The sequence below is a fragment of the Ursus americanus genome, chromosome 17 (assembly GCF_024610735.1).
Source record: "Ursus americanus isolate L20-20 chromosome 17, mUrsAme1.1.p, whole genome shotgun sequence".
NCBI classification, from domain to species: domain Eukaryota; kingdom Metazoa; phylum Chordata; class Mammalia; order Carnivora; family Ursidae; genus Ursus; species Ursus americanus.
In genome coordinates, this window is record NC_142143.1 from 19,829,622 (window position 1) to 19,850,599 (window position 20,978).

The 20,978-nt window shown below is 35.6% G+C and overlaps 1 protein-coding gene across 1 annotated transcript in view; it reads left to right on the forward strand.

The window, feature by feature from the left end:
* The window catches only part of SLC5A8 (solute carrier family 5 member 8), a 55,005-nt gene extending 35,978 nt beyond the window's left edge, over positions 1-19,027 (forward strand). The window contains exons 11-15 of the mRNA XM_045780050.2: positions 4,519-4,605; positions 7,709-7,914; positions 13,569-13,672; positions 17,213-17,292; positions 17,597-19,027. Of these exons, the coding sequence (XP_045636006.1) occupies positions 4,519-4,605; positions 7,709-7,914; positions 13,569-13,672; positions 17,213-17,292; positions 17,597-17,722 (603 nt within the window). The 3' untranslated portion in view covers positions 17,723-19,027. The remainder of the gene's footprint in view (positions 1-4,518; positions 4,606-7,708; positions 7,915-13,568; positions 13,673-17,212; positions 17,293-17,596) is intronic.
* The last annotated feature ends 1,951 nt before the right edge of the window (positions 19,028-20,978 follow it).

Consider the following 20,978-nt stretch of genomic DNA (forward strand, 5'->3'; position numbering starts at 1 on the left):
GTCAAGTGCTTTTTTTGCATTGTTGATATGGTAATATGATAGTCTTCTTTAGTCCTTTGACATGATGAGTTACATTAATTGATTTTAAAATGCTTAACCAGCCTTGCATTCCTGGAATAAACTTCACTTGGTCATGGTGTATAGTTATTTTTATATATTTCTGAATTCTATTTGTTAATATTTTTTTAAGGATTTTTGCATCCTGAGAAATATTGATCTGTAGTTCTTTTTTTGTAATGGCTTTGTCTGGTTTTGGTATCACAGTCACTCTAGCTTCATAAGATAAAGTGGGAAGAATTATTCTCTATTTTCTTAAAGAAATTGTATAAAATTGGTGTTAATGATTTAAATGTTTGATAGTATACTCTAGTGAAACCGTCTGGGCCTGGGTATTCCTTTTTTGGAAGTTTTAAAATTACAAATTAAATTTCCATAAGTTATAAGGCTATTCAAATTATCTGTTTCATATTGGGTGAATTATGGTAGTTTGTGTTTTCAAGAAATTGGTCCATTTCATCTAAGTTGTAAAATGTGTGTGTGTGGAGTTGTTCATAGTATTCCCTTATTATACATTTGGTGTCTGCAGGGTCTGTGGTATTATTGCTTGTTTTATTCCTAATATTGGTGATGTTATCTTTTTTCTTCATTCTTGTTGGAGGTTTGTCAACTTCATTGATATTTTCAAAAAACTACCTTCTCATTTCACTGATTTTTCTGTGTTGTTTTTCTGTTTACAATTATTGCCTTTTGTTCTTATCTTTATCCTTTTCTTCTATTTGCTTTGGGTTTATTTTGCTGTTCTTGAGATGAGACCTTAGATTATTGATTTGAAACTTTTCCTCTTTTGTAGTGGGTGCACTAATTGCTAAAAAATTCTGTCAGCATTAATTTAGCTGTGTCTCACAACTTTTCATATTTTATATTTTTAAGTTTCGTTTGAAATGTCCTTTTGACCCATGAATTATTTAGAAGTATGCTACTTAGTTTCCAAGTGTTTAGAGATTTTCCTGTTATTTTTCTGCTATTGATTTCTAGTTTCATGTGGTCAAAGAGCACATTCTGTATGGTTTTAATTCTTTTAAATCTGTTGAGGTCTGTTATGGCCCAGGATATGGCATTTTGGTACATGTTCCATGGGTACTTAAAAAGAATGTGTACTCTACTGCTAGGTGTAGCATTCCATAAGTATCAATTAGATCCTGCTCATTGATGGTGTCCTTGAGTTTTCTATATCTTCCGATTTTCTGTTTAGTTTTTTTTATCAGTTGGTGAGAATGGAGTGGTGAATTCTCAACTATAATTGTGTATTTGTCTATTTTCCTTTTAGTTTCGTCAGTTTTTGTTTCATGTATTTTGAAGTTCTTGGTGCATAAATATTTAAGATTTCTATGTCTTGGTGAAGTAATTCTTTTTTCATCATATAATGTTTCTCTCTAATAATTTTATTTATCTAAAGTCTAATTTATCTGATATTAATGTAGTTACTCCTACTTTCCTTTGATTAATGGTTGCATAATGCACCTCTTTTCATCCTTTTACTTTGAACTTGTCTATATGTGACTTTGAACTTGTCTATAAGTGACTTTTTGCAGTCAGCATATGATTGGGCCATGTTTTTAAATATATCCTGCCAATTTCTGTCTTTTTTATTGGTGTATTAGACCATCTTTTACACTTAATGTAATTACTGGTATGTTAGGGTGTAAGTCTGTCATTTTTTGTTTAATGTTTGTTCTTTCTATTTTCATTCCCCCCTACCTTTCTATAGGATGCTTGAACATTTTTTAGAATCCATTTTTATTTATCTGTGTTGTTTTGAGTTTGCCTCTTAGAATAGCATTTTCAATTGTTGCTTTAGGTATTACATTATATAAGCATAACTTAACACAATCTACTTGTTTTGTCATTTTACCAGTTTGAGTACAGTATAGAATCCTTACCTCCCTTTATGTCTGTTTACCCAGTTTTTAATATAGCTGTCAAATATTTGATCCACATACATTACATGAATTACATGAATTACAGTGTTATCATTTTGTTTCAACAATCAAATATAACTTAGAAAACTCAAGAGGAGAAGGAAAGCCTTTTATATTTAGCCATATCTTTGCTTATTGTATTCTTTCTTCCTTGCTGATGTCCCAAGGTTCCTTCTTTTTATAATTTCTGTTCTTTTTAGAAAATTTTCTTTAGCCGTTCTTTCAGGTTCTTTCAGGATAGGTCTGCTGGCAAAAAATTCCCTTCATTTCCCTTCATCTGAGAATGTATTGATTTCCCCTTTATTCCCAAAAGATATTTTTGTTGGGTATAGGACTCTGAGTCAGCAGTTCTTTTTATCCAGCACTTGAAAAATATGTGCCACTTTCTTCTGGCCTCCATTATTTCTGAAGAAAAATTTGCCGCTACTCTAATTATTCTCCCCTACAGGCAAGGTATCATTTTTCTCTAGCTACTTTTAGAATTTTTTCTTTGTTGTTAGTTTTCAGAAATTTATTTCAGTGTGTCTTGGCATGTATTTCTTTGGGTTTCTCCTGTTTGGGGTTTGCTGAGCTTTTGAATCTGTAGGTTTATATCTCCTGTAAAATTTAGGAAGTTCATACATTATTTCTTTGAGTACTTTTTAGCCTCACTCTTTCTTTTCTCCTCCAGGACTCCGATGACGTGAATGTTAGATTTTTTTTTTTTTTTATGCTTGCCCAGATCCTGGAAACTCCTTTCATTTTTTTAAAGTCTATATTCTCTCTGTTGTTCAGATTAGGTAATTTCTATTGGTCTGTCTTCCAGTTCACTAATTCTTTCCTCTGTCTCCTTCATTCTGCTGTTGAATCCATCTATTGAGATTTTTATCTGTTAGTATTTTTCAGTTCTAAAAATTTCCATTTGGTTCTTTATATCTGCTATGTTTTTGCTGAGGCCTTCTGTTTTTTTTTTTCCTAAGACCTTCTCTTTTTTCATTTATTTCAAGCATGTTGTAATTACTGAAGCAGCTTTATCATGGCTGTCTGGGACTCCTGGACCTACCCATGATCCGGAAAGTTGAAGATCAGTGCTGAGCAAAGCATGTCCTCCAAACTCCTGCTTTAGACCTAAGTCTTGGGTCCATTCTGGTTTGTTTGCTTGTGGCATACCAGTTTTTTAAATAGTTTGGTTTCATCCTGATTATATGAATGAATGTATGATGTCCAGAAGCTCCAAGCTTATCTAGCACATCTATGCCATAACCAATAATACTCCTCTGAATGTGCTTTTCTCCGTAGTCTGCGTTATTGCTTATTCTTCCATAGTCTGCCTCATTGCTTATAACTCTTATTGTGATTGATTCCCCTTTTTTCATGTATCAACTCTGGCCTGAGTATATACAGTGACGTGTTCTAGTAGTGTCATCATAACTCCAAACCAGTTCTACCTTGGTTCATCTCTAACCAAGGTATTATTTCCTGAGACAGGTCTTTTTTTGGGGTATATTCCTTGTGCCTCCAAAACTGGCTCACAAGTCACACTGTCACAGCCTGCTTCATGGGCCATGTGGCTTATTTCACATTTTGCAGTGAAGTCTGTCTTCCTTCCTACTGGGATCTGGTTCAAAAGAAGTTGTGAAATGACTCCCTAGGATTATATTCTGAACCCATATCCTCCTCAAACACTAATTCTTTTTCCTCTCTATCCACACTCCTTTCCCTAGTCCACAACATAGGCTTCGTAATTTTTTTTTTTTAACCTAGGACTGCTATCTATATCCTATAAAATTTTTCTTGATATTTTTTCTTTGCTTTACTGATTCTGTTATAAAGCTCCTTTACTCGGTAGACAAACCAACGTGTCCTCTCATCCTTCTTTTATGGTTCTATCCACTCTTAAAAAGTAGCCATTGGCTTATTGGGAACACACATCTCTTGGAATTTTCAGCTTTTGCATTTCTCCATTATTCACATTGTAACTTTTTTTTCACTGGTGTGATTTTGGCATCTATACATCAAAGCAAAGGTTGCATATAGCCAATTAAATTTTAAATCGACATGATTTGATCAATCTCTTAAAAAAATTAATCATATTTTTCATTCTAGTTCCATTCTTAGGGAATCAAGAATGGCATTTGGTTTCATTGCCATCGCTGCTCACTTAGCAATACTTATCCACAGTCTTGTTTTACAGAAGATTTTGAGACTGTCAAAGGACAAAGGAGTGATGTGATTGGTTATTATCACTTATAGGAACAGTTGGGAGAAGTAGTGTCCCTCTTGGCTTATGAATTCATATAGGTGTTCCCACTGTCTTGTCATGACTCTACCGTCTTTACATTCTGCTTCCTTTATTGAGGATATCTGAATGAACAGATGAATAGTTGAGACTGAGAAGCAGAAGTGTCAAGTTCTGATTACCTATTTGCCAATGGCAAGGCTGCCATGATTTTCAGGAGGAGATTGATTACTTTAAATCCTCATTCTGATGGAATTACTTTGAAACACCTTAACTTGGTATTTGAGATTGCTAGTTGCTGATTTTTTATTATTTTTGTAGGCAGCACTCAGCATATTTGGCATGGTTGGTGGACCACTTCTGGGCTTGTTTGCTTTGGGCATTTTGGTTCCCTTTGCCAACTCAATTGTAAGTATAATGAATGAGTATGTGTAAAGCTTACTTTCCTAACTAAAGTAACAGCTCTATAATTTTTTCTCAAATGGGAAGATATAGTTCCTTTGATATCTCTCATTAGTTACCTGATGACTTAAATTACTCAAATGGACTTTGCTGCGGTATAAAATAAAGTGCTGTGCACTCGGAGTCTGCAGATGTGAAACTAAATGGAAGCTGCCAAATAATATGTATTATGAATATTATATAGCTAAATCATATAATGTTACAATATAATTATATAACTAACCATATAATATTATAGAATATATAACATAACTAAAGGATATATATTATGAAACAATATGTATTATATTTTACATTATATGTAATATATATTATGAATATTATATAACATAACTAAAGGAACAACATTTTTTGTTCATTTATCTTTTTGCCCTTGAAAATCACTAGGATTTCTATAAACATATTTTAAATTTAAAATCACTTAATTAACATATAGTGTATTATTAGCTTCAGAGGTCACTAAACTCTACCGCTGAAAATCACTAGGCTTTAAAGAAAGGAGATCAACAGGCTCAGATGTGAAAGATTTAAGGGCAATAGAGCTGAGGATACCTGTGAATAGCCAGAGTACAGCAAAAAGAAGCAATAAGATAAGCTGTTCACCACCTTGACCAGAGAGTTTATATTCCTGATATTTAAAGGTATAGTTCCAATATCATGGTTCTGGCCCCAAAGGGGTGATCATAATTGGGAATAGTAACCAGAATGAGGTAATATCTCTCTTCTACACAGACATTTCTATGCTTTAAAGTACTAAATTTTGTTTGGAATAAATGAAATTGAAATTATTTCTCTGAAAGCCGGGAGAAACTCCACCGGGTCAGTCCTGCTATAAGGTGAAGTTCAGGAAAAACTGATAATGTATATATGGTTGTTTCATGTGGACATAGAATAACTGCAGAACCATGAATTTGCATTTAGAATTCCATTTTCTTCACGAGGCATTAGGGATTGGTAAAGTAGCTACTAATAAAGATTATTACCTTTATTATTAATAATCATTCTTAGAGAAAAGAATTTTTAACAGTTGGTATTTACACTTGTGGTAAGCATAGCATAATGTATAGAGATGTTGAATCACTGAGTTATATCCTGAAACTAATGTAACATTGTGTATCAACTGTACTCAAATAAATTTTTTTAAAAATAATTATTCTCAAGAAAATAATTGTCAATGAAGTATCATATGAAAAGCTAATCACAATGAAAGAATAGTTTGTATCTACCTTGGAATTTTGAAGCTTTGATTAGACTCTTTGCATTATGAAATGTGCAGTGGTTTGTTGAGTGTCTGAAATATTAAGAAAGACTGACTTGGTTTTTGACATTTACTACCACCATGGGTTGCCTCCAGAAAAGCTGTAGCAGACTAGGTCCCATGTAACCTTTTCTCAGGAAAAGTATGATATTATTATTCCTGTCATAGGAAGTACCTCTTTGTACAATACCCACATTTTTCATTAGCAGATTATCTACCTTTGCTTTGGAATGGACTTCCTGCCTTCCTCTCACCCTCCATCTCCTTCCTCTCCTTTCCCTTTTCTCCTTCCCTTCCTTTGCTTCTCCTCCTCCCTTTCTTCCTCTTTCCGTCCCTTCCTCTCATTCATTCATTGAATATTTATGAGCTAAGCACTATCCTGGCAATAGAGAATACTAAATATTTCTGTACTCATGGGCTTTATAATTTTGTGAATCTTTGATCAAATCATGTACAATGCTGAGAATAAGCAAGTCTGCCCTGTCAACAGCTGGCCACACTACTATTCCAACCTCATATTATTGAAAAATATTTATTGCATGCCTGCTACATGTCCAGCACTGTGGTAAGTGCTGGGGTACCAAAACCAAAAATAAATAAATAAATAAAAAATCTACTTCCGCTTCCAAGGTTCAGAGCTTAATGAAAGAGCTCATAGTGTTTGTCTGTAACATAAATCCTCTGATCTTGTCATCAGCCTTCATCTTATCCCATCAACACACCATTCTTTTTTCCTGCCCTATGATTTTGCTTATGTTTTTCCCCTTACTTCAGATATCCTCCCCTGTCTTCTCTATGGGGAGCCCAAGGCACAAGCTGTGCTGTCTGGTCAGTGTTCTTAAAAGAAGGGAGAAATTTTCATCACAGAGGAAAAGGCCTACCAGCTCAAAGGTTCATTCAAGGTCTGGCAGAACACCTGGACTGCTGGTGAATAGCAGAAGTGGGGAACCTGAGTTTTCCAAAGATTGAGAAACCAAATGTCTTCAGAGGGAACATCTCTTCTTGTCTTTAGAAATACTTGGTGTGTTGGGGCTCCTGGGTGGCTCAGGTTAAGCGTCTGCCTTCGGCTTGGGTCATGATCCCAGGGTCCTGGGATTGAGCCCTGCAGCAGGCTCCCTGCTCAGTCGGGAGTCTGCTTCTCCTTCTGCCTCTCCCCCTGCTTGTATTCTCTCGTTCTATCTCTCTCTCTCTCTCTGTCAAATAAATAAAATATTAAAAAAAAATACTTGGTGTGGTTGTGTACACCATTGCAGTCATTTGTGAAAACTGTCTCCTATTTTCTTCCTAATTATCCCGAAGCACAATTACAATCATGCATGTTAAGTATGGGAATAAACTCTGTGTCTGCTTTCCCCTTCATAGTCTGTTGTTCATTTGGCATACCATTTGTTCACAGATTAAGCAAAAATAGACGGGGCAGTTGGCCTGGGCTCAACCATGTGATTGTTGTAGTTCTTTGGGTGTGAAGAGAGGAGGAGGCCAGAACAGAGAGCCAGCCATGGAAACAGAGTAGAAGGAATGGAATTATGAGATTGACAAAAAGAAAAATGAGCAGGGTGAGATAGGGATATGGAAAGGGAATAAAGGTACCGAGTCCTGAGGGCTCTGGGATGAGGGACCAGTGGCCCACGCTGCCCTTGACAAGAAGCAAGGATCTTGGGAAAGAGAATAATTTTAGGAGAGAAGCTAGAAAATCTGGCTTGGACCATGCTGAGCTTAATCTTCTGATGTTAATTTCTATCTCAAAGAAAACTATATTATTTTTCTTTTAAAAGCATTCTTGTTTTACAGGGAGCACTTGTTGGTCTGATGGCTGGATTTGCTGTTTCTTTGTGGGTTGGAATTGGCGCTCAACTTTATCCTCCACTGCCTGAGAGAACTATGCCACTAAGCCTTGAAACCTATGGCTGTAACAGCACATACAATGTGACAAATTGGGTGACAACCACAGAAATGCCATTTTCTACTAGTGCTTTTCAAATACACAATGCGGAAAGGTATCAAATTAGCTTTATAATGTCATATTTTAAGGAAATGCATGTGACAGGAAGAGAACCCCAGTTGATTTTTGTCTTGCCTGCAGTGGTGCGATTTTCCCCAATTCTGAAATGGGTAGAGCCCCTGTGGCTTTCTGGCTATAGTATTTTGTTTGGAAACAGCAAAAATTGCTATATGTTCTTAATTTTGGTAGAAATTTCTGCCTCACAGATCTAGAGAAGACTTGAATAGTAACAAAAAAAATTCTGTTATGGGTAAATGCTACCAAATATCAGCTCTAGTTGAATGAAAAATCATCTTTGTCAACTAAAAACGTTTTGAAATGAAAAGCAAAATCATAAAAGAAACATTGCTTTTATAGGCTTTGAAGTATAGCCTTTATAGTCTAAAAGCTAAAATCATCTAAATATGTTAGATCATTACTATTTGTTTAGGTTTAAAGATTCCAAATCTTTAAGCACTGGCAATGAGTTGCAGCTGTGATCAGCTCACTTGCTAGAGTTTTCTGTATGCAGTGTACTTTTGGGCTTCTGGATCCTTATGTCATCTGATTTAATGAAATGATATGGATCTATAGGTAGGTGAGTACTTTATAACATAGTGACTATAAGGGCAAGACTTCCTTTAGTGGACAATTTAATGTCCAGCCTTAAAGCGTAAACCCCCTTGGAGACATTCAAGGAATACAAAGATGAGACTGCTGCCCCCGAATTATTGCCCCCAGTTCCAGCATTCCTGGAATGAAACAATTAAAGACTCATTCTCTTTGGGTCAAGACGTGGGGTCTCCCTCTTTTTTTTTTTTTTCTTTCTTTTTTTAAAGATTTTATTTATTTATTAGACAGAGAGAGACACAGCGAGAGAGGGAACACCAGCAGGGGGAGTGGGAGAGGGAGAAGCAGGCTTCCCACAGAGCGGGGAGCCCAGGGCGGAGCTCGATCCCAGGACCCTGGGATCATGACCTGAGCCAAATGCAGACGCTTAACGACTGAGCCACGCAGGCGCCCCTGGTGTCTCCCTCTTAAACTGGACACACTCCAGTGTGTGAGAGAGAAGGAATGTGACTTATTATCAGTAATTCGTGTTCCGAACAAAACCCAACTATGAGAATGCTTGCCGATGGAAGTTCAAGGCTGCTAAATGCATAGGTAGAGAGAAAATGTAGTTCCAGAGCCTGAGGCATATTTGGAGGAGGTTTGACTAGGTGGGGTGCTGTGGCGTGAGTGGCAGGGAAATGCCAAAAGCAGTTTGGACAAGCATGAAAGCACTAATGTTTGTGGGGGGGGGGTAGTTAGAGTCAGAAAGGGAGAAAAAAATAATTGAAGGCTACGTGGGAGGACGTTCAGAATATACTTGTTTCACAATTTTGCTTAGCATTTGTCCTGATTGTGTAAATATCTCTCTCAATTTAAGAGTCTGAGGCAGAATAGTTATTTGGATTGTGAAACAAATAAATGAGCTGAAGTTTAGTATGTTCCTGGTACCATAATAATTACTTTTACATGTTAGCTTATTTATTAAAAAAACAGGTAATAAACAAGAATTTCTAAGAATGAACTATGTACTCAGCTCTGGGCTGGCCATTTACGTATTATCCCAAGAAGGTCTTCCCCTCTTATTCACTGTGGTTCCTGCCTTCCAGGAAGTTATAGTCTAGCTGGGGAGAGTGTGCTAATATACACAAAACACTTAATTCAGTAAGAACAGTAAGTATAAAAGTAGCACATGGTAAACAGTAATAAATACTTGATAAATATCTTTTAAAAGAATGAATATAAACAAAATTAGAGTGATTAGCATCAAGACTTTAGAGAGGTAGTACTACTTGAAGGATACAGAGGTTGGCTAGAAGGAGAGGGTCTGGAAAGTCACAGAAAATGACCAGAGGGAAGTTGGACAAGAAAATAAACACTTAAACAATACCCTGTGGTAAATAGTACTCATAGGCGATCAAGAGAGCCAGAGGGAGGATGAGCCTAACTCTTCCTGGTGGAGTCAAGGAAACCTTCTTAGAGGAGGATTACATGAGCTGGAATTAATCAGGTGAACAGGGTTGGGCAGAAGGGACAGAAGGAAGTGCATATTGCATAGTGGAGAAACAGTATATGCAAAGGCGTGAAGGTCTGAAGCCACATGGTATTTTAGGAAATCATACATAGTTCAGTGTCCCTAGAATACAAGGGGAATAAACTGACACAGCTGAGGATGAAACAAAATATCCTTTTTCTAGATACTGTGTTTCCATTACCTAGATTCAGTTTTTATTCTTTAAGTTCCCAATGCTTGATGGGTATATATCGATACCTCGTTGTAGTTTTAATTTGCATTTTCTTTATGATCAATTACATTCAATACCTTATTATTATATGTTTTTTTGGCCATTTCCATTTGGATATTTACTTTTGTGACTTGGCTGTTGAAATCATTAATCCAATTTTAAATGGATTCTCAGTTTTTCTCTAATTTATTTAGGAGTTTTTGATATATTCTAGGTACAAAGATATATTTTGAAATATTTTTCTCTTGCTTTGTGGGTTGCCTTTTTACTCTCTTAATGGTACTTTTTGGTGATCAGAATTTCTTCTACAATGAATTAATTAAGTTCAACTTATCAGTCTTTTTTTTTTCTTTCAAGTTTTTATTTAAATTCCAGTTAGTTAACACATAGTGTAATATTAGTTTTAGGAGTAGAATTTATTGAGTCATCACTTACATATAACACCCATTGCTCGTCACAACAAGTGCCCTCCTTAATACCCATCACCCATTAAACCCATCCCTCCACCCACCTCCCCTCCAGCAACCCTCAGTTTGCTCTGTATAGTTAAGAGTCTGTTTTATGGTTTGCTTCTCTCTTTTCCCCCCATGTTCATCTGTTTGTTTCTTAAATTCCACATATGAGTGCAATCATTTGGTATTTGTATTTCTCTGGCTGACTTATTTTGCTTAACATAATATACTCTCGCTCCATCTACATTGTTACAAATGATAAGATTTCATTCTTTTTTTATGGCTGAGTAATATTCTGTTGTGTATATATACCACATCTTCTTTATTCATTCATCAGTCAATTGACTTTTGAGCTCTTTCCATAATTTGGCTATTTGGTTGATAATGCTGCTGTAAACATTGGGGTGCATGTATCTCTTCAAATCAGTATTTTTGTATCCTTTGGTAAACACCTAGTAGTGCAATTGCTGGATCATAGTGTAGCTCTATTTTTAACTCCTTGAGGAACTTCCATTCTGTTTTCCAGAGTGGCTGCACCAGTTTTCATTCCCACCAACAGTGTAAGAGGGTTCCCCTTTATCCACATCCTCGCCAATATGTGCTGTTTGCTGTGTTGTTAATTTTGGCCATTCTGACAGGTGTGAAGTGATATCTCATTGTAGTTTTGATTTGTAGTTTTTGATTTGATTATGAGAGATGTTGAGCACATTTTCATGTCTGTTAGCCATCTGTATGTCTTCTCTGGAGAAATGCCTATTCATGTCTTCTGCCCATTTCTTAACTGGATTTTTTTGGGGGGGGGTGTTGAGTTTGATAAATTCTGTATAGATTTTGGATACCAATCCTTTATCAGATATGTCATTTGTAACATAATATTGTAATCTTCTCCCATTCTGAAGGTTGCCTTTTAGTTTTGTTGATTGTTTCCTTCATTGTGCAGAAGCTTTTTATCTTGATGGAGTCCCAATAGTTCATTTTTCCTTTTGTTTCCCTTGCCTCTGGAGATATATCTAGTAAGAAGTTGCTATGGCCTATATCAGAGAGGTTGCTTCTATGTTCTCCTCTAGGATTTTGATGGTTTCCTGTCTCACATTTATGTCTTTCATTCATTTTGAATTTATTTCTTTGTGTGGTGTAAGAAAGTGGTCCAGTTTCATTCTTTTGCAAGTTGCTATCCCGTTTTCCCAACACAATTTGTTGAAGAGACTGTCTTTTTTTTCCATTGGATATTCTTTCCTGCTTTGTCAAAGATGAGTTGACCATATAGTCATAGGTCCATTTTTGGGGTTTTCTATTCTTTTCCATTGATCTATATGTCTGTTTTTATGCCAGTACCATACTGTCTTAGTCACTACAACTTTGTACTATAACTTGAAGTCCAGAATTATGATACCTCCAGCTTTGCTTTGCTTTTTCAAGATTGCTTTGGCTATTTGGGGTCTTATGTGGTTCCATACAAATTTTAGGATTGTTTTTTCTAGCTCTGTAAAAAAAATACTGATGATATTTTGATAGGGATTGCATTAAAGTGTGGATTACTTTGGGATGTATAGACATTTTAAGAATATTTGTTCTTTCAATCCATGAGCATGGAATGTTTTTCCATTTCTTTGTGTCATTTTCAATTTCTTTCATAAGTGTTCTATAGTATTCAGAGTATAGATCTTTTACCTCTTTGGTTAGGTTTATTCCTAGGTATCTTATGGTTTTTGGTACATTTCAATGGGATCAATTCCTTGATTTCTCTTTCTGCTGCTTCATAATTGGTGTATAGAAATGCAACTGATTTCTGTACATTGATTTTGTGTCCTGTGACTTTACTGAGTTTGAGTGTTAGTTCTAGCAATTTTTTGGCAGAGTCTTTCAGATTTTCTACATATCATTTGAGAATTAAACTAAAGACTATAGCAAGAGGTAAAGAAGGGCACTATATCATAATAAAGGGGCCTGTCCAGTAAGAAGATCTAACAGTTGTAAATATTTATGCCCTCAACTCAGGAGCATCCAAATATATAAAACAACTAATAATAAATTAAAGGAACTCATTGATAATGATACAATAATAGGAGGGGACTTTAACACCCCACTTACGCCAATGGACAGATCATCTAAGCAGAAAATTAACAAAGAAACAATGGCTTCAAATGACACACTGGACCAGATGGACTTAACAGATATATTCAGAACATTTCATCCTAAAGCAGCAGAATACACTTTCTTTTTGAGATCAGGTCATGTTACTCCTCCATTTAAAATACTGCCACAAGTGCCATTGCCCAAAGTAAAACCCAAACTTCATATAAATCTAACAAAAAAAGACCTCTACCTTCCTCTCATCTTGTATTACTCTTATGTTGCTCATTATGGTTTAGTCAGGTGGTGTTTAACTCTCTCTAGGACGCTTTCCTCAAGAACTTTTTGTTATTCAGATGTCAGTTCAAATGTCACTTCTTCACAAATGCTTTCTCTGACCACACATTAGAGTGTAGTTCCTTCTTTCCACTCTGTTTCACGTTACCTTGTTTTATTTCCCTTACAGCACTTTCCACCAGTGGAAATTATTGTGTTTATTAGTTTACTTATTTATTGTATTTCTCTCTCCATTAGAATGTAAACTTTATGAGGGCAGGAGCCTTATCAACCTTTTTCATGGTAGACTTTCCAGTGACAAGAACAGTGCCTGGGACATAAAGCAGAGTTGAATGAATACACGTGGATATTTAGTATTATAGTGTATGGTCAAGTTTAAGTCAGGCTTTTAATTCCTGATCCAATAAGATAAAGTTGGAACAGTAGATTATGACATTAAAAACATTGTTAAATATTTTATTCTGACTTTTACTATGCATGAAGATTATCGGGACTGCTCTAGTTGCTAATGGCATCACATGAAATCTTACAGTTATGCTTTTGTTCTCTCTGAGGACTCCACTGATGGATAACTGGTATTCTTTATCATATCTGTACTTCAGCACTCTTGGAACTTTGGTAACGGTATTCATGGGAATGCTGATCAGTTTACCAACAGGTAATTATCTAAACATTAGTATTGTTGTATTTACCTCCATATCAGTTTTTACTATATCTCTTTTATACCTATTTATGTTATTTTTCTATAGTTCTGTTAACAGTTAGTTTAATTACTTGTTCCATTTTCCTCTTGGAAAATTTGAGTGCCTGGACTGGAAAGCAGAAGATTCTATTTGAACCTTTGTTCTGCCATTTACTAGCTGCATAAACTTAGGGAAGTCCATATGGCTACTCTGAGGCTGAGTTGTGTTATGTGTGAAATGAGGATAGTGGCGATTGACTTGCTTATCTCACAGGTTGCTGTAAGATGAAGATAAAGTGCTTGACAAATCCTATGTAGCGACTACACTGCTAGGATTTTACATGTATTATAACAATCCTGTGTCATGACCTTTTCATCATCCTATGCTGACTTTTTATAAACTGTAAAGAAGTATACAAATGTAAGGAATGATAACTACAGTCCTTACATCTGAACATAGTGTGAAGCTTTTTTCACATGTCCATAAACTTTAAAAACATTATTTAAAAAAACAGACTGATAATACGCATCGTATACACTGGTCTCCGGGATTGCTACAGAGCTGTTATCCTGGGACTTCATTTTGTCCTCATTCTGTGAATTCCTTTGGTCTCTCCTGTGTTGGAGTCCCTGTTGCCTATATTCCGTTATTGATAATTCTTGTTTATCCCCTTAATTGAATGGAGCACACCCTTTAGCATGTTCTTGGGAAAGGGTAGACAAGAGATTTTGAAGGTGTAGTATCTCTTGAAAAAATGTCTTTAATTCTCCCTTATACTTGATTGATCACTTGTTTGAGCAGAGAATCCTAAGAAAATAATTTTGTTGTTTCTGAGAGGATCTCTTAATTTTCTCCTAGCTGATTATGTTGTTATTGAGAATGCCAGTGCCATGCTACCTGTTGGCACTTTGCATGTGACCCATTTCACAATGACTGCTTTGCCTTAAGCCCTTGTTAGGGTCTTTTCAATCTGAAGACCCATGTCCTTCAGTTTGGGGACATTTTCCTGTATTATTTCTTTTGTAATTTCCTGTGATTTTCTGTTCTGTCTTTCTGGAAATTCTTGTTAGTCAGATGTTTTAGTCTCAGACAGTTATTCTAATTTTCTTCTCTTTTCTCTCCTATTTTCCATCACTGTATCTTTTAGGTCTACTACATGGGATACTTTTCCAGTTACTTTTCCAATACATCTCAAAGGAACACTGCGATTCAGCTTTGAGAATAGTTTAAAAGGGAAGGAGGGCAGGTAGGGGGCTATTGCAGTAATTCAGGTGAGCAGTCATGGTGGCTCGAAGCAGGATAGCAGTGTAGAGCTAGTGAGAAGTGTGGGGCTCCATGATTTCCTGCATTCCCTCACCCATGTATATCCATAGCAACCAGAGTGGGGGAAGACAGCCCTATTGCCCTCTTCATCAAAGGTGCAATAACTAGTCAGAAATCCTATGCTTTGTCTTAGTATGTCTGATGTCTTTGTTTGCTTTATGCTACAAAGCTACCAACACTGTGCCACTTGGAGGAATTCTATCAATCATTGTTTTGTGGCTCCTGAATAGCACTGCCTTTCAAACTTCTGTGATACTTATATTTATAATTAATAAATTATATTAATAATTAGCAGTAATATTAATATAATCATATCAACAATTAAATTAATTATAATTATGATATATTGTAATGTATAATTATACATTTATAATAAAGTTTGTAGCTATTTATTACCTCCCAAAGAGTTGTGTTTCTTTTTTTTAAAGGATTTTATTTATTTGACTGAGAGAGAGACAGTGAGAGAGGGAACACAGCGGGGGGAATGGGAGAGGGAAAAGGAGGCTTCCCACCGAGCAGGGAACCCGATGCGGGGCTCAATCCCAGGACCCTGGGATCATGACCTGAGCTGAAGGCAGATGCTTAACGACTGAGCCACCCAGGCGCCCCTCAAACAGTTGTTTTTTTTTTTTTTCAAACAGTTGTTTTAAACTATTCTCTTTCTTTTCAAAAAGGACTGTGCCTTTCTTCCTAAATAAAATTACCAACACAGTAGATTTATTCTTTTGTCTGTTTTGATATATTTTAAGACAGATTTTAAAGTTTTCTTACCCAGTAACCCAGTTATTCAGATCAGGAATACAACTATCAATCTCCTTGTATTATTTGACCTTAGATCCTTATTCAACACATTCCTTTTTCTTTAAGAAAATGGAGTATCAGAGCATCCTTTGAGCGCTCCCTTTTTCTTTTTCCTTAGAAGTTTTTATTCCGATAGCCATATATGACTGCTTGTTTTGTTTTATAAAGTCATGCTTTACCTAGTGAGCAGGCATCCAGTGATAAAAAACAATTCAACTTCATTAATTTCATAAATGACTTATTTCCACTTCACAACAGCAATGAGCTGAGCACCTTGAAAAAATAATCTAGAAACATGAAATCCTAACACTCCTTGGGAAATAAATAGGAATACCAGGACTCAGTAAGAATTCCTGCCATACAGATTTGGTTGGCATTTCAGTTTCACCTAACCATGTGCTGTGTACTGTGAATGGGTCTGTCTCCTCAAGAGTAAAATGGGGTAAATAATGCCCTACGTAGACCATGAGCTGTGAGTGCAGTAATTGTTTTACTCATCTCTGACTCTCTAGCACCTAGTAGAGTCTCTCGCAGATGGTAGGCACTCAACAATGTTGAATGAATTAATTTAAAGTTGATACCATCTCCAGAACAGCAGAGGTTCCCATAATTAAAGCCTAGTATTTATACCGAAGTGGAGGATCCCAAATATTAGAGAGCGTGAAGATCACTTTGGAAATTTGGTAAAAATCAGGCTTCAGTGGCCCACCCAGAGTTTCTAACTGGGTTGGTCCAGGTTGGAGTCCAGGAATCTGCATTTCAAGTACGTCTGCTAGATGATTTGTACAAAAATAGTTTGAGAACCACACAGTTTTAAAAAGCTTTGTCTTTGATCTACAAATAAAATACCAAAACAAAGAATATCTTTTATAAAGCAGAATGTTAGGGAAGAGAAGTTGAATCAAACACCAATCATTATATTGATTTTTATGTAACTAATTTATTCAATAACTCATAATTTCCTGCATTTCTTCGTGCACATCTATATTCATAGCCATCAAACTGGGGAAAGGCAACTGCTCTGAAGCTGAGGCACATGGCTTGATATTTTATTGGTAGGTCGCAGAGGATGCTTTTATATCCGTTTCCCTACGAGTATTGGGCTCTTAGATTAAGTATCATATGAAGTAGGGGGCTTGCATTTAAGAACCATCGCATTCATCTTTGAACACTAGACTCATTTGTCACAGTGAGAGGCTTGCAGAATCTAAGCCTAAAAGAAGGGAAATGGTAAGCCAAGTCTTCAGCACTATGTTAAAGATTCTCTTTCTCTGTGTGTTTTATGAGTGCGTAGAGTTGGACGTGCACGAGTTAAATGCTTATATGATGGGCCGTCACTGGGTGGTTACAGGTATCTTTTTAACATTGTAAATGATGTAAATGTTTTTCAGGAGGAAGAAAACAAAACGTAGACCGCAGATTCCTATTAACCAAAGAGGACTTTTTATCCAATTTTGACATTTTTAAGAAAGTAAGTTGGCTTCCTTTCTCCTTAAATTAGTGAGACTGTGCTTTTATCATCAGGATAGAATATTAGTTAGTCCTCAGACTCTCTTTTGAACTCTGATGGACAAGGAAGGTATTTGCCCTATTCTTTTTGTTTGTTTGTTTGTTTGTTTTTTGTTTTTGTTTTGTATTCTTTGATGGTCTATTTCTTTCATATATCCTGTCTTCAATAGACTACAAAGCTGATTTAGAGAAAGAAAAGCAGTAACAACTATTTAGAATTGAACAGTTACTTTTTCTCTAATCACTTTGTTAACATTTTCTTTTAGAAGAAGCATATTTTAAGCTATAAATCTCACCCAGTAGAAGACAGTGGAACTGATAATCCTGCCTTCAACCATATTGAATTGAACTTCCCAGATCAAAGTGGCAAGATGAGTGGGACTCGTTTGTGAAGCATCTGTGATACTGGATGATCTTAAACAGTTATATATGTTTTCTAAGATAACTGGGTCAGGTTTCAATTTCTTTTGGCGGGGGGAGGGTTCTATAATGAGTAAGGTTTGGGGGGAAACTTTTGGGGGTAAAATTGTGTTAAAGCAAAGTGCTGACTCTTCACTTACTATGCTCATTAATTAATGCTACTCTGGAGTTGAGTTTCAGCATCGGCATTTTCCTCTATTTCTCTTATTTTAATGAAGCTGTCTTTGTGAGAGTTATGACCACATGTATGCTGAAGGATTAATATACACAGGTACACACATACTTGATGGTCAAAAAGAGTATTTTTAAATTTGGGCATTATTAAAAATATTTTCCATGCATTTGATGCTAGCATATGAGTTTTGGGGTTTGCCAAAATCAGAAGTAATACTGAAAAGACCTTTTCTCCTTCTATAACATACTCTATTTTTAGGAAACAATGAGGCGACAGATCTATGTTGTCTAGATCTTTGCTTCTCATTGATCCATATCAGCCTTATCAGGGAGCTTATTAACCTTGGAACCAGTTCTTGCTCAGGAAGGTGGTAATCAAGAAGCATCCTGTTTGGGACAGAACATGGGCCCAATGATCAAGGTCTTTTGGTGCTATGTGTCTATTCTTGTGCCTTTTTGCTAATTATCTAGAGCTCTTGGCCATTGGCTGCTTATAGTGCCTTATACTCCAGTTCTTATATGCAATCCCAGTTTTGACCCATCAACTCAGGTTTTGTTGTACACTTTACTTTGCTTGCCTTCCTAGTTTCCTATTTACTATGTTACCTTGGGCTTGTATATATCTTGAGATACCCAGTATGAATCATGCTACCCCAGATTCTGGTTTACTAAGTCCCAGACTATAAATTAGAAATCCTATGAGCCTGATACTGACTAAAGTACTTCCGACATAGGTACTTACAGATTTGGTGACCCAAGAACATTTACATGATTAAAATGGTTAAGCTCTGTGGAATTACATGATTATGTTGAATATTAATTTGAATGTCAACTAATTTGCAGTTAATTGAATTTAAAAGGTACATATGCTTAGAAATCTTGAATTCTAGTGTATTCACCCATTTAAAGAGTTCCATTACGTAGGCAAAAACTTTTTTTAATGTTCTGAATTACTAACTATATGCTTTGTTCCATGGTTTAAAATTTCAAGTAGCAATCTCAAAGTTTATTTTATTTTGCTACATTTCCAGCTAAGAGTTTGGTCACAGACTTTTATCAATAACATCTTTTTCTACAGTTCCCCCATTAGATACTCTTTAGAAATGTGGTTTTTTTATTTGTTTGCTTTACAATGTTTTAAAATGTGAGAAACATTTAGGTACATTAAATATATTTTAGAATTAAATACATTTTTGCTTATTTTCTGATATTTAGGTAAGTATGCTCTGTACTTTTAAAGGTTGCCAATTGAAAACATGAAGCAATAAAAAAAATAGGAAGTAGCATTTATCTAAAGAAAGAGATTTATATAACATTTAAATTAATCATGTGTTCATATATTTCATATGTGTATAGATGTTATTTTTTTAATCAATATGTTTGTAAGCATACATCAAACTTTGTAAATCTCTCTACAATTTTTTAATGAGTAGGAAGATGTAATCTTATTTGTTTTATGCAAGTGTGATTTGAACTATTGTTATTTATTTAATAAGTGTAAATGCACATAGAATGCTTCAATTTTGGAAATCAAAGTCCAATTATTTAAATAATTTTTTCTTTATTTAACTGCTGAGGGATGATGCAATGTGTTTCTTAATGAAAGATATGATACTTCCATTCCTGTCCACTTTCTTTAACCAAATATATCGTTGTGACCTTGGGAACTGTTGATATTTTACCTTTATGAACACATAAGAGTGCCAGACCAGATTCTTAAGAAATCGGAATACTGTTATTATGAAAAATCATTTATCTTATCTGAATCTTCGGGTAAAACCAAATGGAGGTAAAATGTTAGTATATCATAATGTGAATGAAATCATCTAATGTTCTTAATTATTTCTGAATCACAACAATTGCAACAGGAGGGAAAAGCCACATAAGTAGTCTATTTTCATTTTGTCATTGACAGATTGTATGACCTTGAATTTATACTTAATCTCCTCTAATGATGGAATTTAACTCTAAACACTTAACTACCTCACAGAAATAATGTGAGTATGAAAGATTAGATAGCACTTTATTAGCTCAAATAGTGTTACCTAAAATTTTAATATGATTGGAAATCAAAATTTGAGACAAAGTTCACTTGCTAGTTTTAAAAAACGACAAACTGGTAATAATTTGCAATGTAATGATGTCTAAAAAATATGTGCTGTAGAAATATTGAACTGTACTTAGGAATCAGCAGGATTATTCAAACAAAGAGAATGGAAACTATAAAGAAAGCTACAGACCAATCATATTCACCCAATAGAGAAATGAAATTTTATATGTAGGATATAAGATGGTATAAATGTATATGCCTCTGTTTGATTGCTTATGCATTAATTTTCTCTCTAGACCAGTGGTTCTAATGGGGCAGTTTTGCACCTGCAGGAACATTTTGAAATATCTGGATACATTTTTGGTTGTCACAGTCGGTGATGAGGTGCTACTGGCATCTAGTGGATAGAATTCAGGGACACTACCAAACATCCTGTAATACATAGGACAGCCCCTCTTCACAGTAAAAATGATCCTGCCCCAAGTAGCAGTAGTGTTGAGGTTAAGAAATCCTGCCCTAGAGGTTAAGGTTGCAATTTTTATTTTCCTGAAGTCACACCTGATGGTTTTGTTCCTTTAGGGAAATTGCCTTGACTCCTCAATCTGATCATTCTCATCTACAGGTGAGGATTAAAGTGTCGCTGCCATACACAATGTTAGGATACAGAACAATGACCATATATTTTCATAGCATTTTGAAAATATTAAGGAATATAAAATTGTGAATAATTATAAAAACAACTCTTTTTTTTAAATTTTATTTATTTATTCGACAGAGATAGAGACAGCCAGCGAGAGAGGGAACATAAGCAGGGGGAGTGGGAGAGGAATAAGCAGGCTCATAACGGAAGAGCCTGATGTGGGGCTCGATCCCATAACGCCGGGATCACGCCCTGAGCCGAAGACAGACGCTTAACCGCTGTGCCACCCAGGCGCCCCTATAAAAACAACTCTTATGAAAGTTTCATTTTTGCAACATGATTTCCAACATTAACACACATTAAG